Source organism: Notamacropus eugenii, chromosome 7 (assembly GCF_028372415.1).
Source record: "Notamacropus eugenii isolate mMacEug1 chromosome 7, mMacEug1.pri_v2, whole genome shotgun sequence".
Taxonomy (NCBI): Eukaryota; Metazoa; Chordata; class Mammalia; order Diprotodontia; family Macropodidae; genus Notamacropus; species Notamacropus eugenii.
The window spans coordinates 116271987-116295021 of NC_092878.1; the positions used below are offsets into that span (position 1 = coordinate 116271987).

The 23035-nt window shown below is 37.3% G+C and overlaps 1 protein-coding gene across 6 annotated transcripts in view; it reads left to right on the forward strand.

The window, feature by feature from the left end:
- The window catches only part of CAMK2D (calcium/calmodulin dependent protein kinase II delta), a 334877-nt gene extending 312147 nt beyond the window's left edge, over window positions 1-22730 (forward strand). For all 6 annotated transcript variants that reach the window (XM_072624938.1, XM_072624941.1, XM_072624939.1 and 3 more), the window contains 4 exons: window positions 10546-10621; window positions 13963-14057; window positions 16850-17078; window positions 20607-22730. In XM_072624938.1, coding sequence (XP_072481039.1) covers window positions 10546-10621; window positions 13963-14057; window positions 16850-17078; window positions 20607-20610 — 404 coding nt within the window. In that variant the 3' untranslated portion in view covers window positions 20611-22730. The remainder of the gene's footprint in view (window positions 1-10545; window positions 10622-13962; window positions 14058-16849; window positions 17079-20606) is intronic.
- Window positions 22731-23035: the final 305 nt, after the last annotated feature.

Consider the following 23035-nt stretch of genomic DNA (forward strand, 5'->3'; position numbering starts at 1 on the left):
CATTGAACTACTGAATGTCTGAGGCAGGATTCACTCCTCTTGTTATGTCTTGCTTCTATGAATAACAACTGACCAATATTGTTAGTCAGTAGTCTAAGTTAGTCATTGATGTTATTTGTCCTTCATTCTCAAAGAGGACCATGACATCAAGGAGGTGAAGCCATGACTTGCAAGTGAATTGGATTTAAGTGAGGGAGGGCTGTGCAAAGTCACCAGTCTCACTTTCTCCTCCAGAGCCATCTGGGTCCAGGGGCCAAATATTGATCAGGATGACTGGAGAGGGCCCAGTTAAGCTCCTACTATGTGCTAGGTACCATGCTCAGCTCTGGGTTTACAAAGAAAGGAAAAATCAATTTTAAAATAGTTTATATGAATCCTTCACTTGAAAGTAGTACAGATGCAGTAGAATTTAAAAGCATTAGTTAGAATTGTTGAAGCTTCAGGATTCGACTGAATTCTAAATCTATAGGATGATGAGATAGAGCTGAAAAATGACTGTAGATATTTTCCAGTCCTGGGGATCGTTTTACTTTAGTAGAGAGGAAAGACCCGAAGGACCACATGACACATGTGTCATCACTTTGCTAGGGAGCCACACCAGTGGGATTGGATGTTGACCCTCAGACGCTAATTCAGGGCTTTGTTACTGTACCAACCTTTAAGCCCAAGGGACAGAACTTATTCAGCTCTTGTCAGTGGGTCCCTCCTCCTGCTGACTGTGCCTCAGGTTGTCTCTCCTCAGGGGAAAAGAAATTCCTACGTCAGCTTGATGCTATGGTTCTGGGCTCTTGGCACAACTTACAAATGTTGTTTCTCACATGATTAAAATTAATAGAAAAGTTGGGTTCATATTTTAGTTCATCTGGGATTAATGAAAGGATTTGAACACCTTCCTTACATTCTGTGTGTTGTTGTCACAATCTCACCAGCAGCAGTAAGACCCTGCCCTTGTGAGTCATGATGTAGCCCCACGCCTAATGAAAAATAGTAAAACTTGTGGTGTATTGAATAAAAGATTAAATGACTAGGAAGTGATAACTGTTGCCACATCCTCCACTAAACCTTAAAGAGGGAAGATGAGGACACAACTCTGTCCTTCCCATATTCTTAGTACTGTAAACTATAAGGAACTAAATGCATTTTTCAGCATTCTTTTGAATGAGGAAGGGCATATCCCCTTGGGGGGCAACTAGGTGGGTTTGGAGTTAGGAAGACCTGAATTGAAATCCATCCTCAAACTTTGTGTGACCTTGGGCAAGTCACATAGTGAGCATTTGACTCAGTTTCCTCATTTGTAAAATGGGAATACTAATAGGACCTTGCTCTCAGAGTTAGGAGGATCAAATGAGATGATACTTTTAAACGATTTAGCACAGTGCCTGATGTATAGGAGGCACTATATAAATTCTAGCTATTACTATTTATTTGATTCTTCCAATCTTCTGGGGCAGCAGGAAAACCTGAGTTCAAATCCAGCCTCGTTCACATACTAGCAAATTATGTAATCTCTCAGTATCCCCCGGCAACTCTAAAACCTAATAAAAGTTCCATGGGAACTGCATTCATAGAAGAGAGTTTGCAAACTCGGAGCTCCCTATCCCAATTGAAATCACAGGTTTGGACCAAAACCAGCAGCAGCACCCAAATGAAAAAAAAAAGAAAAAAAGAATAAACCCTGCTGCCAACTGAATAGTCAGATAACCAAGCCTTTCAGGTATATATTTTAAAGCTATTTTTATCATTTTATCATTTCAATTCTTAATGATGATATGAATGATATTATCGGTAATAATAGTAAAAATAGCTCATATTTACCTATTGCTTTAAGATTTGCAAAGCAATGTGCTCCACATATATTATCTCATTTGCTCACGTAATCTCAGGGTGAGGACCAGAAGGTAATCTATGGCCTTTATTTCTATGTTCTTTTGGGTCTTGAGATCTCTTTTGCCTATTTCAAGGATCTCTATCCTGTTCTAATTAGATGAAATTGTTACAAGTTGTTAGACCTGCAAGTTAGTACAGCCTTACTGTCATCTGTAGAGAAGACAGCTCTGTGTCTATGCTAGACAAAAAGTCTAGCATTTGTGGTCATTTTCACGAGGGTCCAGTGGTCTGAGAATGTGAAACTATTCAACACCATCACCTTTGGTGATAATATTCAGACAAATGTATGTAACCTTCAACACCAAGACTGGAAATGTTCTCTCTTCCCCTTGCCACTCCCAGAGGATGAATTAATATACAGGACTGATTAGGTGAAAAATATGATAAACAAAACCCAAATTCTGTTTGAGTAAGTAATAGTAAAGACACAAGAGTTAATGAACAGTTTCTTTCAATGAGACCATAAAATGCATGAGTGACCTTAATTTGTGTGTTTGCCTAAGGTAATGACTTGTTCAAAAGGGTTATTTTTGTTAATGAGAGCATGGAAAGGTACAATCAAACCATGGGACAGCCAGTTGTGTGAAATTAGTATAATAATTAATTACCGCTCCATCATAGTAATTAAGTAATCAGTCACCTTGCCAGAGAAAGTTCAAAGGCATTTAGGTGGTTCATTTAAGTTTGTGACTCAAAATATTGAAATGGGCACTGTTAGGTGGGAAGTGATATGACTCAATGCACTGAACTGAAGACTGGAACATTAGCCAAATGGAACTCCAGTGGTTTAGCCAATTGGTTGAATGACTTGAATAAGGTACTAATCTCCATAAATTAAAAGCTCTGGCAAGTACCATCCTATCTCTGAGGAATAAGGTGAGGAAGAAGCCAGTTTCAATAGGTAGATAGATACATACATAGAGAGACAAACAGATGGACGGACAGACAGATAGACAGACAGACAGATAGATAGATGATAGATAGATACATAGATACATAGACAGACAAACAGATGGATGGATGGACAGATAGACAGACAGATAGATAGATAGATAGATAGATAGATAGATAGATAGATAGATAGATAGATAGATAGACAGACAGACAGACAGACAGACAGACAGACAGAGACAGACAGACAGACAGACAGACAGACAGACAGATAGATAGATAGATGATAGACAGATACATAGATACATAGACCGACAAACAGATGGACAGACAGACAGATAGACAGACAGACAGACATCTAGATAGATAGATAGATAGATAGATAGATAGATAGATAGATAGATAGATAGATAGATAGATAGGTAGGTAGAACCAGAGAGAGATAATACAGATGATAGGTAGATATATGAATAATGATAGAATATAGATGATAGATAATATATGTTACAAAACAGTAAATAAATAAACTTATGAAAAACCTGATATTACAAAAAGCTGATAAATAATATTTGACAGTTTACCTTCTATTCAGTGGAAAAGTGGTGCTCATACAGGTTTAGACATATAACACTATGTGTCCTACCCAATCAAAGTTTTATTTCAGTGACTAATGCAAGTGTATTGGTATTCACTTCCTATTTCAGGTATTATGAGAGACTTAGAGGAGTGAGCGTAGTTTATTAATCATTAGCTCCATGTCAATACTCTATTTATTCCTCTAGGGTCCCTGTCATCTCTATATCAACAACTCTCATATCTATATCCAGCCCTAGTCTCTCATCCCCTCCAGTCTCATATCACAGATTGCCAATTTGACGTTACAAACTGGATATGTCATAAGCATCTCAAATTCAACATGTCCAAGTTAAAACTTATATTTCTTCCAACAAAACCTATGCCACTTCTGAACTTCCCTATTTTTATCAAAAGTATCCTTCCAGCTACCCAAGTCCACAATCTAAGAATCACTCTTTACTTTCTCTCCTCCTGTATGTGTAATCTTTTCTCTTTCCTCCACTCACAAAACCGCTGTCCTAGTTCGGGACCATTGTTACATCTCACCCAAATTGTTCCAATGGCATCATATTTGGTTTCAGTTTCTCACGTGTCTTCCACTTCAATCCATTCCCCACATGGCCACCAAAATGATTTACCTCAAGTGCAGTGCTTGCTATGTCACTCATCTACAAAATAAACTCCAGGGGCTTCTCCAGATTCCAATAGTAACTCCTTTTGAAGTTAGGGCTAGTATCTCAACTTCATTCTGGACAATAAGGCATCCTTTATGTCTTCTGACTCCATAATGCTTTACATATAATAGTCATCCAATACTACGGGATTTATAGTGCAAAGGAAGGGGGAAATATTTAGATGATGAATGTTTTGAGAGATGGAGACAACATTAATATTGTAACCTTTAAAAAAATAGGTACCACTAACTATTATTAGGTATTCCTGACTTCAGATCAGCCAGTGCTCTATTCATTGATCCAACTAGGCTGCATCTGGGTTTTGGAATTAGAGATCTACAGCTGAAAGGAGCCTTAGAACTTTAGAGTTTATCTAGTCCCTCTATACATTCTGTATTTCAGTCATGTAGATGTATCTGCTGTTTCTCACACATGACACTCAATCTTCCTTTGCACTGACTGTCTCTCACGCCATAAGGAAGTACTTCCTTGTGTATTACCTGTATTCTTTAAGCAAGTGTATTGTCCCAAAGGTCGTCATCACATAAGGTAGAACACTGAACTGGGAATGAAAAGATTAGACATCTTGTCCAGACTCTGTGTCTTCCTAGCTCTGCAGTCTGGGGGAATCCTGCTAAAGTCTTTGAATTCCAGTTTCCTTATTTGCATACTAGGGATAACAATCCCTGTTCTTCCTCACAGGATCAGATCAACTTATCTGTACAAAATCACTTTGAAAATAGAGATTATATTTAAATGCAAAACATCACTATTATTGCTTTCATTTTTTTCTTTCCATGTGTGACTAATTGTCAATCAGCTAACAAGCATTTATCAAGCATTTAATTAAGCGTATTTGTTACTCTGTACCAGGAACTGTACTAAGCTATGTAGCCCTGAGTATTTTACTTCACTTCTGACATCCTCATTTTCCTCATCTGAAATATACCAATGAGTGCAATGAGAATGAGAAGTTGTGTTAACCTTAGCTAACCATCTATTGGCTCTTCAATTCCATCAAGTGGCCACACAAGGGCACAAGGGGGTGCATTCACATTAGTCTTCCACAGACCCCCCAGAATAATAAAACAGAAAAGTATGAATTTTCCACTTGCTTATAAAAGTATTCTTTAGTTCTTAGCATAATTCCTTGCTTTCCTTGGAAAATAAACTGAACCCTTCTGAAGCATAATCCTGCCCACCTATCTGGTGCCTCTTGTCCCCTTACACAAGAAATTAGCTTGAGTTCCTAAACTTTCCAGAATTGCTCTGTGGAAAAATCCAGCAGTCTTTTCTGTGACTACTAGAACATCAAATTGCAGTTACATAAAGTTATGGGAGTTATGGGTACTGAAAAGGAAAGGAGAAGAGCTTATATTTTTGGTGGTATCTAGGGAATCATTTCTGGTTTAATGCTTCCCTAGTCATACTTAGGTCAATGAATAGTCTCCACCCTGACTCCATTTATGAGTTCATTCCCAGCAAATTTGCATGATTGAAGGAAATCCACCCAGATATGCCCACTTCTCTTTTGGATTTAAAGGCTAAGAGTATAGAGAAATTCGACTTCCCTGCCCATGGACTCTCCACTACCTTCATCTCTTCTAACATAGTTGATGTGACAGAGAGCAAAGCCCCCTCCCTGAATCAGGTGTTGGAACTTCAGCAACCATTCCTCTGTTTAGATGAACAGAATGTCATAGCCATGAGTGATTTGCTTCCAACATCCTGCTTTACTTCTTTGAGTCACTTCAATATGGATTTCTATGATTGACTTGCCCTAGCCTTAGGGAAATGAGCCTTCGGAGGAAACCACAGTTCTTGGCACCTTGTATGCCAGGATTGATGTGTTATTTCACACCCAAATATTCTAGCTAATTCACATTTGTTTTTTTCTATCAATTAAAGGGACATTACAAATGAGAATGAGAAAGGGAAAGGGAGTAGAGAGACAATTTTCAATGAGCTGATAATGCATGTCAAGAAATGGACCAGTTGTAGCCAACTAATCTTTAAGAATATGGCAGTCAGTGTATATTTCTATACTGGTATTACCTAAGGGAAATTGTTTAAAAGATCCACATATAATCTGATAGTTCTCTTGAAAGGTTGTCCCTTGTCATTCACAGAAGGATGGATCTGAAGTAAGAAGCCCTGCATTGCTAGCTGTGCAATTTTGGACAATTTACTTAACCTCTCAGTCTCAGTTTCCTCCTCTTGGATATAATAATGAGTATGGTAAGGCTGAGAGATTAAAGCAAAGAGACCAAGGTTACTCAGCTAGTGACGAAAAATGCTTCTGAACTCTGCCCTAAAACCTCAGCTTTTCTAGAGGCACTAAAAATCATTGACTAGATCTAGGCCAAACGAAACCATCTGAGAGCTTTGCTTTCACCTTCGCTGTTCTCTAAATATCTAAAACCTTAATCACTGAATGAGCATTGCCTCAGTCCAACTGAGACCTGCTAAAGATCTTAATTTTAAAAAGCCAAGGTCTTCCACTGCATCTGGGGCCACCTCTGATTGTCCTGATGTGTATCTGGCCACTGGACTCAAATGGTTCCAGAGGAGAAAGTGAAGTTGGGGACTTTACACAGACCTCCACTTAAATCCAATTCACTCACATGTGATGGCATCACCTCTATAATGTCTTGGTCCTCTTTGAGGACAAAGAACAAACAATAACAACAGCAAATATATATCAAAATCCGTGCATCAAAAATCAGAACTAAGTAAAGGTTCCATGCGGTGCCACATTTTGATCATTACAGATGGTACAGTGAATAAAGAGCTGAAGTTGGAGTCAGGAAGACCTAAGATGTGACCCTGGGCAAGTCATTTAACCTCTTAAGAGGTTTATTTATAATAGAAAAGCATATATTCAGACCTAACATACAAAGTTTCAAGTAAGGATCCTACCCAGAAGGATTCTCCAGGTTTACTGAACCTGCTAGCAAACTACCTCCTGATTTTCTCACTAAGGTGCACATTGGCTTCTAGGGAAACATCTTGCCCAAGAATACAGAGCTAGCTCTTAGGTCTCCTGCTTTCTTCCTGGTCTGGACCCAGAATGGCTTGGTCTGTGAATGCCCCACGTTGCCCCCTGGGGGTTCTCTTCTTCTCTTTCTGGTATCCTGAGCTGAACTCACAGTTTTTTTTTTAGGAACCCTCCTAAGTCCCAGACAGCCATGAGTCACCACCCTTGGCTAGTTGAGCTCAAGTCTCTACTCCCATGTACTCTTTGAGTATTAGGTAACTAAGCCATTGTCCTTTCCCCCAAGCCAAGAAGACTGAGAGGAAGACTCAAGGGGACCTACTCATTTAGTTGTACACAATACTGAGGTTTAAATGTAGAAATCTTTCATCACCTAAAAGAGAAGTCACTAAGAATCCCGAATTATTACACTTTGGTACATTTTATTGAATGCAAAACTTTCAAAAATTCTGTTAAGAAGGGGATGCTGGACTTTTCACAAATCTAAGCCCTTACTGTGAATATACTCTATCTCTCCATTTTTAAAAAAAAGAAAAAGACTTTGACAACCTCTTACTTAAAATACTGTATTGTGTTTGACAATCCCATTGTACACTGGAAAACTTCTGCTGTAAATAAGAGATTTAAAAGTTTGGAAATTTGAATATAAAAGTCCTGGGTTCAAATTCTAACTTTTCATGTCATGACCTTGGTCATGTCACTTCAGTTTTCTGGTTCCTTTTCTGTAAAATGGGCATAATAATATCGACACTATCTATAATACCTCACAGGGCTTTATCTTCCCAGGACCAATTGAGATAATGTATGTAAAGCACCATATAAGCCTTCAAATGCTTTGTAAATGTAAACTACCTTTACTGCTGAGATATAGGGAAGGACTCCTAGTCAACAATGTCCTCACTCTCCTTTTTAGAGATTTTCCTTACTGGTCTCCTTCTGGAGTCAGGTCATCTGTCTTGGGTTCTCACCAAATGTTTATGCTGCTGAATCCACAGACAGATGAATCACTTGTTGGCAAATGGAACTAAGCCTTAGCCAACATGCCACTGGCAGCGTCCCTATTGGCAAGTCATTTCCTGCTGCCACTTGGGTACTTTTGACAGTATTTTTTTTAATATTGAGTACGTATTGGGTATTCACCACTGAACTGGAAGAAATATGAATGGGTGAAGATAGGAAATCCTAACCTATTTAACAAAAACACTATTAGAGAATACTGTAGGACATATTATAGGATATGAAATATATTATAGGACAGAGTTATTATCAAGCTAAGCCCAGATTTTTTTAATGTGTCAGGATTTTCTCCTAGAATCAAGATAGTTCTTCTTGACCTTGATATTATTGATAGTAATTTATGGCCACTTGCATTGTTTGCTAATTATCATCCAAACATCAATTAGTAGGATGTGTTGTAAGATTGAATGATCTCAGTTAAATTAAATTGAGTTGACAGAGCATTTATCATCTACAGGAACTGCAGCTGGGGGAAGAATATTAAGTTTTTTGATTGATGTTTTTACTCAATAAAGGCCAAAAAATCCAAAGTTTTCCTATAATGAAGGCAAATTGATCATATCCCAAATCTAAAGCTGGAAAAGACCACAGAGGTCTTCTAGTCAGTCTCTTTATTTTATAGATGAGGAAACTGAGGTATAAGAAGGTAAACTACTTGCCCTAGGTAACATGAGTACTGCAGGACAGAGATAGAATTCAAAGTTTCTCTGATTCCCCTCTCAGTCTCTCTCCACTAAACGCTGCTGCCTCTTCATTTAGTACTAAGACATAGCATTAGAAGTAATCTACTATCCATCATATGGTCTAGTATTTCCCAACCTTAATTTTATACCCATTTCAAGGTATCTCACATGAAGTCAAGTAAATTCATTTTAATTTTAAGATATGTGCACATAGACATTTTAGGAGTAGGGAAGAAATATTGTAAAGTAAAACAAAAGGTTAAATAGTGTCAGGAAAATGGGAATGACTGGGTTTGCTTGACTTACATATCTTATATATAAGTTGTTTTTCCTGCTTGATTTCACATTGTCTCCTTCATTAGACTGTGGATTCCTTGAGAACAGGGACTGTTTTTTGCTTTACTTTGTATCCCCAACGCTTAGCAAAGTCTCCTGCACATAGTAGATACTTAATAAATGTGTATTGACTTAAGGTGACATATATTGAGTGCCTACTGAGTCTAAGAACTGTGTTGGGCTCTGTGAGAGCCACAAAAAAGGTCTTTGGCACAGTCACTTCCTTCAAGTAGTTTTCAGTCTACTTGACAAAGTGAGACTTAAAGACCTCGGAAATTCAATAAATGTAAAAGACAATTAGCACGTCATGTTTAATATAAGAGATGAAGAAAGCAGTGAACTCTGAACGATAGTTGGGCCAATTTTAACTTCAGAAGATTAATAATGTAGACTTATAACTGTCTTTCCAGAATGGAAATGGTTGGCTACAGATGTGGAATAAAGAGAGATCACAAATGATCACTTGGGACATTTTTGTTACAAAAGAGGATTGGATTTTGTGAAAATTCTAGAAAAGACAATGATAGGGGGGAGTGGAATCAATAAGATTACAGCTTGGTAGCTGGATAACAGATAACTCAGGGAGACCTGAGTTGAAATCTTGCCTCAAATACTTACTAGTTCTGTGACCTTGAACAAGGCATTTACACTCTGTCTACCTTGATTTCCTCTTTTGCTTTTTTTTGGAGGAAATTGGGGTTAAGTGACTTGTTCAGGGTCACACAGAAGCCATAGATGACATGTAAAAGCCAGTAGAGGACAGAGAAAAATTTTAGAAACTTAGAAATGCATAAAATTATGAATATTATATGCATAAGGTCACTGTAAGCACCCCATAAAGGAAAAAGAAAAACATTCACACTTCTTCTCTGGTATGAAGGGAGGGCCAAAAATTTTTAGCAGATTTGCCAGATTGTAAGGGTGCTGTGCCCCTAACCTGGAAGGGATAACTATATGTAAATATAAAAGACAGTTGGAAGAATATTGGTGCTCTCTCTCTCTCTCTCTGTCTCTTTGTCTCTCTCTCTCTGTCTCTCTCTTTCTGTCTGTCTCTCTGTCTCTGTGTGTCTCTCTGTGTCTATCTCTGTTTCTATCTGTCTCTCTCACAAACACACATATAACTAAGCTCAGGATTGTTCATAGACATGTATGACTTAATAGCACAATTTTTATTTTTTTTCTTTCTTTTTCTTCAAAAAAGAAAATTTTAAAGATTGAGAAACTTTTTTCTTACATAGCCTTTCAAAGAGAGAACTAAGTTATAAGATGCATTTTTGAACTTTGAAGTCCTCTGTTTTTGTCCTCAAAGACACATTTATCTAGTCCTTTCTCCTGGAGGGAAAGGAATATCACAGTTCCAACTTGAAGGTCATGGAATGGGTTCCTAAATGATGACAGCCATGATCCCAGAGACCTTCAGTGGTTTTGCTACAAGGTTTTACGTGGCCTGTAGTCTTCTCACTTGTCTCTGTTCTTTTCCTTTTAGCTCGTAAGCAAGAGATCATCAAAGTTACTGAGCAGCTTATTGAAGCCATCAACAATGGGGACTTTGAGGCTTACACGTGAGTACTGATGGTATTTTTCTTTCATGAATACATAGCATTTGTCCTATTCCTAATTGTGAATATTTAAGCACAAGATCTTGGCTATAAAGTTCTCATTTTTCTTTCCCTAAAAAACAAGGGGAAATGTCTTTATTCTAATGCTCATCATTTATGGCACAAGTAGAATTTTTTTTTTCTCAACCATAAAGTATCCAAAGGCCAGTGCTTTGCTGCTGAGTTTTCTTAATGAAAGGAATCATTTTTAGGAGACCCTGGATTCTATTAGTGTATGGAGTTCTTAATGGGTAAACTCCCTAGACCAGTGCAAGTGCTTGGCTGTTTGGCAGTTTACAGTCTTGGAAAGCTGGGACATAGAAAGTCAAATAACTTCCTCCCGCAGCTGGTATGAACCAAAGGTATGATTGAAACCCGGGATTTTAGGATGCCAAAGCAATCATTCTTCAGTATGTCACATATGTAATGGGCCTGGTGGAATGGAACCTAGAAACAAGTATTTAGAAGTTTGACCTTAAAGTGAAGAAATAGTAAACAAACAACAAAAATAGGAGAGTGAAGGAGACAGGAAAGAGAGGAGTGAAGAAAAAGAGAGGAGAGGAGAGAAGATGGGAAAGGGAGAGAGGACAGAAGAAGAAAGAAAGGACAGGAGAGACAAGAGGAGAGGACAAGACAGGATAAGATAGGAGGAGAAGAGAGGGCAGGAGAGGAGAGGATGGGGGGGGGAGTACAGGGAAGACAGAAGGAGAAGAGAGCAGGGAAGAAGAAAGAATCCTCCCTCTATTCTTAGAGATATCCTTTAAACATTTACTATGAAAACCAGAACTCACAGCCTTCCCATGTCTATAGTATTGTCACTTTGCAGAGCATTTGTTAGACCCAGAGGGCTGTAAAAAGACCTGAGAAAAAGTAAGAGTTGGACAGTTTTAATTTATGTGATAGTAATCCCCTGTGGAACTCAAATAACAACTTGAGAGAGAAAGACAGAGAAAGAGAGAGAGAGAGAGAGAGAGAGAGAGAGAGAGAGAGAGAGAGAGACTGACCTTGTTCCAGTTCTTCAGTTCCTAAAAGTAAATAAAAATGTGAGTTATAAGCTGAAAAGGGGCAGCTAGCTAGATAGTACAGTGGATAGAACACCAATCCTAAAATCAGGAAAAGCTGAGTTCAAATACAGCCTCAGACACTTACTAGCTGTGTGAACCTGGGCAAGTTGCTTAACCTTATTTGTCTCAGTTTGCTTATACGTAAAGTGAGTTAGAGAAGGAAGTAACAAACCACTCCAGTATCTCCACCAAGAAAACCCCAAATAGGGTCATGAAGGACTAGATAATACTGAAACAACTGAAAAACAATATAAGCCAAAAACACTCCTATAGGGTCACTTATACAGTCAAAGGTATTTCCTTAGTTGTCTTAGCCTGTCAGCAAACTGTGAAAGTTCATAAATATAATTCAAGGTCACTGGTGTTGTTCATAAAGCACCTCCACAAGGTTGGCATGTACCCTAATGGATGCATCTTGAATGTTTTGAAGTACTTTAAAAATAAATTTACTTTTATATGGAATATTTGAATTCATCTTGGAAAGTTGACTTCATTTATTAGTTAAAGACAAGTATCCCAAGGGAACTGTGTTAGTTCTTTAACCTCAGACAACTCTTTAAAACTAGAAGAATGGGACAGGCTGATAAATTGCCTGTGCCAGACTTTTTATTATCCTTTTTATTTTAAATTGTACTTGTGTGTTTTTAAGACAAATTTCTGCACTTTAAATGTCTTCTGAATTAGAAAAAAAATGAAACCTTTTTTATCTAGATGTTTGCATCCAAAGCCATACCCCCCCTCTCAAAACAAATAAAATCAGTTATGGATTCTATATCTGAAAAAAAAAAAACGCTGTGATCAAGTCAGTCAATCCATATATTTAAATATATTATTCATTCAACTTACCTTTGAATTCTCCTCATTTCTCTGTTTTCTCTGGTCATGGAGACCAGCAACCTAGAGTGATTTAGAGCTTTCAATTCAGAGCTGATTTTTAAAAGGACTGTTCATTCCAGAGCTCTGTGTATGGTGATGTGTATGTATATCTTTTAAATCTCTGGCAGCTTTGTGCTTCTAAAATGTGCTCTCTACATAAGTACACTGGACATTTCTCATGACATGGTCACAAACCCATAGCTTAGTGGATTCCAACAAAGTTATTTTAAGTATATGAAACATCTTATATATATGTATATATATATATAACATGTATATACATACATATATATGTATGTGTAGGTATATGTATATATGTATGTATAGTACATATGTATATAAATGTACTATAATAATTATATGTCAGTAATGATTTATAATAGACTTTTAAAAATTATTTTCTAAAATGCACAGATATATATAAGGTATGCAGCAGTGAGTTCTCAAACACATTTTTTTTTTTTATGGTAGTGAAGATAGATCCATTAAGACTTCACAGCTCTGAGAAGAATGACTTCCTACTATGGCATAAAATTAAGTGTTCAATAGTTCACTGATGGGGATAACCAGAAGCTATTATTTCTAAGAGAAATAATAGTTGCAAGCAATATAAATTCCCTTGTTACCATAGAAACACTGTTCTTTCAAGTTCTTACCATTTTGTTCCTCATATAGACATTTTATATATTTGCCTTTGAACTTAAAAATACTTGCCCACCAGGTAGGCTAGGGGAAAGCATAAGGCACACCTCCATAAGGCCTGAGAAAATACACAGAATAACCATTGTCAGTTCTCTATTAAAAAACCATGAAAATCAAATGCCAACCCCTCATGCTACGATTGGTGCTCTGTATAGATCACTTTGGGGATTACATTTTGTGTAACAGCTGATAAAATATTGCCCTCCAAAGGAGAAAGAACAAAAAGGTTTGGCAGAGAGCACGCTTGATTAAATTAGTGAATGCTCTTCAATTTCTTCAACTCATTCTCCACTCAGTGACCCCTACAGACTTTCTCCAGATGGTCATTGCATTGTAACTGTCACTAATAATGATGAATCCTGGATTAATCAAAATTAAATGGGTACATTTGAAACTCTCCTTAGAAATACTTATGAGTTCATAACAATAATTCCACAGATATTATCATTCTTGAAGGAGCTGCTTCTAATAAAGAAGGTGCTTATTCCCTGAAGTATTTGGGGGTGGGGCTGGGGGTATACTAAACTGATTCACACAGGATGTCTTTAGTGGGTATTATGGAAACTTTGAAGAATTGGATGGATGAGGAATCAGAATGAATATATGTAAGACAACTAGACTAATACTAAGTTCTTTGAGGCTATCTTTATTTTCTTCCTACAGAAAAATATGTGACCCAGGTCTCACTGCTTTTGAACCTGAAGCTTTGGGTAACTTAGTGGAAGGAATGGATTTCCATCGATTCTACTTTGAAAATGGTATATTTCTTCCTTTAAAAAAAATTGTTTTTTTTTTTCCCCAGATTCTTGTTGACTTCTTCCCAAATGGAATCTTTCTGCTGGTTATAGCTGACGTAGGAGGTTTTTCCTCTAGGATAGCTTTATGCATTATAGGAATGTGTTTTTATTGAAATAGAAAATGGAGGATAGTTACACAAATTCTCACTTACTATAGAATACCTACACTTTTATGATAAATGCAACATTATCAAATCTAGCCATACAGTTAGCACAGAAATTACCAACATTCTTCCATTATATGAAACCTAATGTTTCACACATAAATGTATGTGGATTTTTTTTCCAGTTCTCTGTGAGCAGTCTACTGTTTGTTGCTATAAGAAATGAGTATATTTTCTCATAATCTTTGAAGTAGGGAAGAAATCTTTGAAAGTATGTGAAGTGCTTATGTTCTCAATACAGGATAGATGGAAATGACTGCTAACATGCAAAATTTGCAAGTATTTGCATCATTTTGAAAGAATTGCACAAAGGAAATACAGCTGGAGATGATTTACTAATAATCCAAATCCAAAAGCATTGCAAATAATAAATTCTAACAACGAGGGCTATTTTTCTCTTGATCAAAGAAAAATTATTGAAGGACAAAAGAGTTCATTCTAAGAGTAGGATCACAGAATTCACTATTGCTAGAATCTTATGTGTTCTAGAAAAGTTCCCTTAGATCAGAAGTTCTTCTCCATTAGAATGTAAGCTCCTTGAGGGAAGGGATTATTATCTTTTGCCTCTTTTTACATCCTAGCACTTAGCACAGTGCCTGCCATATAGTGAAAGATTAATAAATGTTGATCGATAGATCAATTGATTTATTTTTTGTGTGCACTATGCTCCATTTTGCAGTCTGGTAAAGCCTATGGACCCCTTCTCAGAAGAATGTTTTTTTAATAATTTTTTTAAAAAGCTAAATTTCAGTTAGATGGGGGGAAAAAAGATGCATTTTTTTCCCATGCAAGTTCAAGGACCACCACCCCCCACCCACACATAAACACTCACATACACAAACACGTGAAATCTATGCACTTGGAAGTCTATGGACCTTAAGTTAAGAAGTCCTGCCATAGATTCTAGAAATTCATTCTGTTCATCCCTATCTCCCAACCTCTGGAGGTCACATTAAAAAAACAATACCTTTTAGCACTAAATCCATGGTCCTGTGATTCTTTTGTTTCCATATGTCTCATTGATGCTAAGCATGTCTTATATAGGAAATCAAGTCTTTTGACAATGACATTTTGGTGATGTAAAATACAAAGTTGTTACCAGTTTTTTAAAAAATACATTGATTTCTGAACAAAGCTACTAGATTGGCATAATTTTTAAGAATTTTATAGAGATCTAAATTCTTTGTGTCTGTCTGTGTATGTAAAATCTGGGCAGTTCAGTAATTGGTACCATGCTTTCATCAGAGCTAAAGTAAATATTTTCTTTTCTTCTTTGGCTCTGTGTTTCCTCAAACTTTCTCACAGCATTTTGCCATCAGCAACAAATTTATTAAGTATTTATTATATACTCGGAACTGTGCTAAGGGCTGTGGATATGAGAAAAAGCAGAAGTACAGCCCCTGCCCTCAAGGAGCTTCCATTGTCATAGAGATACATTGCAAACCACTATGGACAGAACAGCAGCTCTATATGCAGTGTAAATGGGAAGGAATCTCAGAGGAAAACCATTGGTGTGGGGGGAAGGGCAGTCATCCCAATGGAGGTAACTAATACATTAAATGAAAGAACCTACCTCCAAGAAAGATTTTGATAGGTTGAAATAGTGGGATGAATTTCATAAGATGAAATTTAACAGAGTGCTATACACTTGAGTTTAAGGGAAAAAATAAGCACAGTAAAGAAAGGGAGATGTAGTTTGATGAAAATTGATGTGAAAAGGGCCTAGGCATTTTAGTAGGCTGCAAATCCAGTGGTATGACCTGGCAGCCAGAAAAAAATGATACAATCTCAGGCCATGTTAATGGAAGTTTGTTATCTAGAAGGAAAATTATTATTATCTAACTAGACTCTGCTCTGATCAGACCCCACTTTCAGTCTTTTGCACATATCTGGATGGTACATTTTAGTAAACACATTGGCAATGGAGTGTGTCCAAAAGATGGCAGCCAGCATACTGAGTATATCATGGGTCCTTAAGTCAATTAACAGCCATCAAAATAAACTACTTGCTTTAAAGAGCTCTTGGTTTTCAGCAAAGCACTATAGGACCTTAGAGCTACATAATGTACTTGCCTCATTCTCTAGATCTACTTTACTAATAAATAAAGAAGAAAGATAGCTTTCTGGGAGACCACAGGATATCCTGCCATCTGCTCCAACATGTTCTGCATTGACAACATGGGCTGGTGACAATCACTGTACACCTGCACTAAGCAGCCACTTGGCTTTCTACAATGTGTTTTAACACTTCCTTTTTCTCTATTGCAGAAAGAAAAAAATGTAGCTAAAAACATCTATCTTTCATCTTTCTTGTGTGAGGACAAAAAGATGAATTTATTTTTTCTTCCTGGAATTTCACAATGTAGGAAAAATTCAAAGGCACACGTTTAAACAGAACTTTATAAAAGTGATCCCTCCAAGAGGGACTCAACGACTGAGTTTACAAATTCAGGAGGTAACTTATAAAATTCCAGAAAGGACTCCTAATGGTTGTAATGTGGATTAATGCCATATATTGATCACAGCTGTGATGACTACCTTTCATACTATTGATCTTTGTTCTGGTCTTTTCCTTATGTTCCCTCACAGCTTTGTCCAAAAGCAATAAGCCAATCCACACCATTATCCTGAACCCTCACGTCCATCTGGTAGGCGATGATGCTGCCTGCATAGCATACATCAGGCTCACGCAGTATATGGATGGCAGTGGAATGCCAAAGACTATGCAGTCAGAAGAGACCCGAGTCTGGCACCGCCGTGATGGAAAGTGGCAAAATGTTCATTTTCACCGCTCGGGTTCACCAACAGTACCCATCAAGTAAATATTTCCCAGCCGTCAACTTCTTTGATAATATGCCCATGGTCAGCTCTCTATAATCTTCCATTGTTTATAGCATGTATTATATACATGGTGGCATTTTTTTTTTTTGGTTTATATATATGTATGTGTGTATGTGTGTGTGTGTGTGTGTGTGTGTGTGTGTGTGTATACACACATATATATTGAATGCCTGGAAATATCAAGGATCTCGCAACTTGCTGCAAAACTAACTCAGTTTATTTCTGAACTGAAATTTGGTACAACACTGAATAGTAGGACAGGACAGGACCTTGAGGCTGCTCCAGCAAACAGGAGGCACAATATCATTAGCCAAGTTATTCAATGCTCTGTTGTCATAGTTGGCATAGAAAGACTGGGTGTGGAAGGAAGGAACGGGGAGGAATCTCTTTAACCAGGAGATCAGTTTGTAGCCTAGTAAAAAGAAAAGGAACAGTAGTAGCAAGGTGGAAGCAGGAGATTGAGTTACTGCTAGCTAATTAAAATTGGAAGTCTTAGAAATCAACATTAATGTGATCAATTGTAGAAAATAAATAGAGATTTTCTCATGTTCAGCTCCATACACACTTCTGCTCTAAATCCCAAATTTGATTGATGAACTAATAAATATCTGTGGGAGGAAGGAAAGAAGGAAGGAAGGAAAGAAGGAAGGAAGGAAGGAAGGAAGGAAGGAAGGAAGGAAGGAAGGAAGGAAGGAAGGAAGGAAGGAAGGAAAGAAGGAAGGAAGGAAAGATAAAAAAGAAAGAAGAATGGAAGAAAGAAAAGAAGGAAGGACAAAAAAGAAAGAAAAGAAAGAGTGCTAGATTTGGAACCAAGGAACTGAGGTTCAAATCTGGACTCTGAGTTAGTACCTGCATGATTCTGGTCATGTCGCTTACCCTCCTTGGGCCCTTTTTTCCTTATCTGTTTGTACCAGAATGTTTCTAAAGTATATTAACCTATAGATGTATCAAGTCCTATAATATATGCTATGAATATTTGGGAGGCATGGAGGCAAAGATTCCTGCTCTCAGGAGTTTGGCACACATTAAAAAAAAAAAATACTAAGTGAGGTGAGATAGGAAACTTCCAAAGAAGGAAGAGACTTCAGAGAAGGTTTCCTGGGTCTTGAGCTGGACTTTGAAGGATGCTATAATCAGAAAAGAGTATGTGGGCAATGGATAAGTGAAGCATTTTGGTCTTGAGAAGGGACACAATGATCCCAAGGCATAAATGGACATAATGTCATGACGAATTGTCAAAAACCTGGCCCAGTACACTGAGAGCAGAGGTAGAAATAAAAATGATTATTAAAGGATTAAGGATGATGATTAAAATGAAATACTCATTGCAGGACATCATGGAAGGCAGATAAAGCAGGTAAAAATGTTTAGACTTGTCATTCAGGACAGTGGGACAAAAGATGGCCCCCAAGGTCAGGCTGTATCCACTATATATTAGCATTTAAGTAGAGAGGAAGTGACAGACAGAATGTGGCAAGTAGCTCATTCTATTGTCTACCTAATTATCCCATGGAGAATCCTTGATAGCATATCTCAGTATGACTCACAACCAAATCGTGAGAGATTCCAGTCATCAAAGAGTTTGTGATCTCATACAGGGCTTACAAACTTAAAGAGATACAATATTCTCCAAAAGGTGAAAGTAAAATTTATTTGAAAGAATTTATATTTACAAGATTTCATTTAATGCCATGTGGCTTACGACAGTAGGCCTCTTAAATAGGTGATCCTGTATTTAAGATGGGAAAGAGAATGTTTCAGGAAGCACCTCTTTGGTCAGAACTGCTGAGGCCTGGAAGTTGTACCTGTGATTCCTATGGATCTTGTGACTTATTTTCTTCTGATATGGTATGATCAGAGCTGATGACTGCCAGCTACACTATGATTAATGTGTTGTCATGCAAAGTTGACTGGACTTGAAGTCAGGAGATCCAGGTTTGAATCAGCCCTGTGTGACATGACCTTGGGTAAATCGCTTCATCTTTCTCAATCTGTTTCCTGATTCATAAAATGGTATTGGACCAGATGATTTCTAATATCCCTTATAGTTCTAAACCTTGTTCTCCTGTGAGGATATTTTGTCCTGAATTATTTCCAGTGAAGGACATAGAGGGTCTTTCAAAAATACCGCAACCCATGGCAAATCTCCCTGAGTTCTTAAAGGAGCTGTCTAGCTCTCTTTGTAGTGAAATGTGCTTTAATGGGAATGGGACACTAAGAAGGAACCTTCTTCAATGTAACCTATGGTCACAGCCATTTTAGAGCTCCCTAAAATGGTGTAATTGTCTAATTATGACCCAGAACAGGACTTTAGATTACATGTTCTGGGTCATAATTAGATCATTCTCAATTATCTGTACATGGTGGTGAGACTAAGGGAGAGTAAAAGACCATCCAAATATTTAGATTAAGCTTCAGAATGCATTTAATTTCTGAATGTTCTCCAAATCAACCTAATAAGGATATATTCAGTGGCCTGTTGTGCCATGGACTGTGCTAAGCACCAAAAATTACAAAGACAAAAAAAAAAAAAAATTAAAATAGTCTCTGACCTCAGGGACCTCTAACCTTCTATATTCTTGTTTACAGGCCTCACTTCCTCATGCAATGCTTAGATTAATATTTCAAAATGTCTTCTTTACCCAAGTCTGTACTTTAAAGGAGAGGTCCAGTGAAGCTAGGCATAAATCAGATTGGAATTAAAAACATTTTGTGGATATCTGTAGAGAGGATAATCAGCAGGATGATTGAGGGTTGACTAGAATGGAATTCTTACTGATGCTGTGACTTTATTAGACTGATTTGCTTTTGAAATGTGAATGGGTCATAGTTTCACAGGGGGGATGTCACCTGATATCATGGTCCTCTTTGTAAATGAAGGACAAACACACATTGATAGGTAGATGATTGTCTAATGTGTGCCCCACTAGGTGAAATGACTTTTGTAAGGAGGCATAGCCCTGGTTCTGGTTCAGAAGGAACCCCTCATGAAATTTTTAAAAATTCTTTGTTTTCCCCACTATTGAGAACATGACTTTGATATTTCATGTCAAATTATTTCCTCAGTTATCAGAGAAAGGTATTTACCCAAGACTTTCCTGGAGGAACTTACAGGTAGACGTTGGTTATCAGGATGCATTACTTACACATATGTGAAATGTCCCTTTACAATATTCATTTATTTTACCAAGGGAATGTCTTCCTTCTTTTAAAAAAAGAAAGAAAAATCTTTTCCTGGTGTCCCATGATAAGTTTTTGTCTGCTCTGTAACTTTTGTCATTTTGAGTGGACTGATGGATTATCCCACCTGATTTCTCATTTAATATCCTCTTAGTTCAACATGATCAATTTTCTTTTGTGCCTTCAAGATCCCCCCAACTATACTTCCAATCTATTATCTCTTATAGTAAAAGTTAAAATGCCTCAGTCTTCTCTGTGGCCCAGTAAGTGACAGCATTTGGATAAACAACAATATAATTTGTTTTTCCCCCCTTTCTCCTTTCAGCTAAAAATCAACAGTGCCACTTCTGCATTCTCTGTTTTCAAGGCACCTGGATGGTAACCACCCGGGCGGGCCTGCCTCCTCTTCATGCATGTTTCCAAATGCATGAAGCTGTGATGGTCCTACCTGTAACAATGCATTTGTGATGCATCACTTTGTCATAATATTCCATCTCAACGTTTTGTTTGCACTCTATCGAAGGGGATGTTTCGTGCAAATTAAAAACAATGTCAGCAAACAAGGGGAGGGAGGGTGGGGGGAGAGAGAGAAAACACCACAGCCACATGTTTCAAGCATAGTACAAGCATCTTTTTTCTGTTTATGCCAAGTTTTAACAGCCTTCAGAACTATCATTCTCTAAATGATAGTTTGTAAAAGACATATTCATAAAAAAAGTCTATGCCATATCTATCTGTTTCAGTTTGTTTAAAAAAATCAAAGGCAAAAAAATCTCTTCGGATTTCTGTTGTGGTCATAGTTGAGATGAATGATATTTTTGTCGGTGGCTCTGGATTGTGACAACTATGTGGACAAAATCAGCGATGAATGTGGAAACAAAAATGTGCTGGCTGAGTATCAGCCCAAACCATCTTAGTTCTTGATCAAGCTGCGTAAACTGGAAAAACGCACATCACTTACTGGCTTGATCTCCCTAGGTTACGTTTCCCCTCTTCTGCTTAATCAGTTGTGTCTGTTCCTTCTTCCTCAAGTCTGTACCCTACAATCTCTTTTCCTTCAGGGTGAGAATTTGCAGTTAGTGAGAAAAAGTCTAAAGTCAACTTGAAGTGAAGGAAAAAATAGGGACTTTAGGGAAAGAGGTTAAGCAAAAAGCTTTTGAGCACTTTCAGGGTGTACAGAATTTTATTAGAGAATCCTAGATTTTTTTTTTTAACATTGGTTATATTCTAGATTGGGCTTAGGTATTCTAAATCTTTTAGAAAAAATTATATATAAATATATAGAGAGACTTTTAAAAAGCTGAAGATGAAAAAGATATAAGCTCCTGTTTGAATCAATCAATTTCTTACTCAACTGGATAACCATTGCGATCTTACCAGGACCTCTAAGAGTTTAGCACAAGCACTGTGTGAACACGGGGCTCCCTTTGTACCCCCATGGGCATGAATGGTGGGGACTGCTCTAGCATCACTAGTGATTTTTCTATGACTTACCGAGCTCTAGAAAATAAGCAGGGAAATGTTTTTTGTGTTGATACACATCTTACAGCCCATCCTTTGAAATTTGACCCCCTCCATCTTCCCTCCTTCATTATAGTTTCTAAAAGTAGTTAGTTTTTCAGCCTAAAACAAAAAATAAAAAGAACAGGGGTGGGGGGGAGGGGAGAGAGATGTGATTGGCAGGCAAGCTCAAGGGTGGACTGAGGAGGGTGTAGAATATCACTCCTTGTGATTTCTTCTTTGGTCCCCTCCTGCAGAGCTTTCCCCCCTTTCCTGTGATGCTATATAGTGCATGCTATCTGCATTGTCATTTGTTTTTTAGCAGCTCACAACCAACTGCAACCTGTTTTTCAAACCGAAAAAGAAAATTTCCTGATTTGTATCATTAACCTTTTCTGTGTCGGTTACGAATCCAAGCAATCCTTTGTGCGCTTAGATGTTGTTACTAGTGGATGTGTGGTAGATGGATTGAAGCTTTTCTGATCATTATTACATAACTTAAAATAATACATATTTAAAATACACATATACAGTACATGTATTGAGCCATGTTAATCTGCCAATGAGATCTGTGAAAAAAAAAAAGTAACGGCCTCTTTTTTTCATCCCTTTTAAATTTCTATCACTTTTTTTGTGAAACGACTGTAAGTAGCATCAGTGTATTTTTAAACATGTGTAGAGTGGTGGGTTTATTTGTTTTGGGTTTTTTTTTAACACTTTAACATAGCATGTGGTGTTGAAATGTTACTGTAGCTCAAGTCTATCTTCCACACCAAGATGTGAAGAAACCGTGATTCGTTCCCTCCACCACAATCGAATTATATACGTATCTCCTGTTATTTGGAAACACTGCAGTTTACCATGGGACACTGTATATATTTCTTGCCATAATGGTAAATGACTGATTGATATATTTAAGAATTAATAAATTTGTGATTTCTGCTGACAATGTGCCTGCCCATCATTATTTCTCAGGAAAGGGTGATGGTGTGGTTGGGGAAAAATGTCCTGCAGTGGTGGTTACCAAGATTTTATGGTTTAACAACAGCAATAAAATGTGTTTTGAATCCCCAGGGTAATTAGTACTTATTACATTCTTATATGTTTATTCTTGTATATTTCTTACATGTGCAGTTATTGGTATTGGTATATTATATATGAAATATATTATATAGTATTATATATATTCTTATATGTTGAAGGCATCATTAAAGAACTTATAGCAGTCAGTGAATAAATGTTCATTAAGTGCCT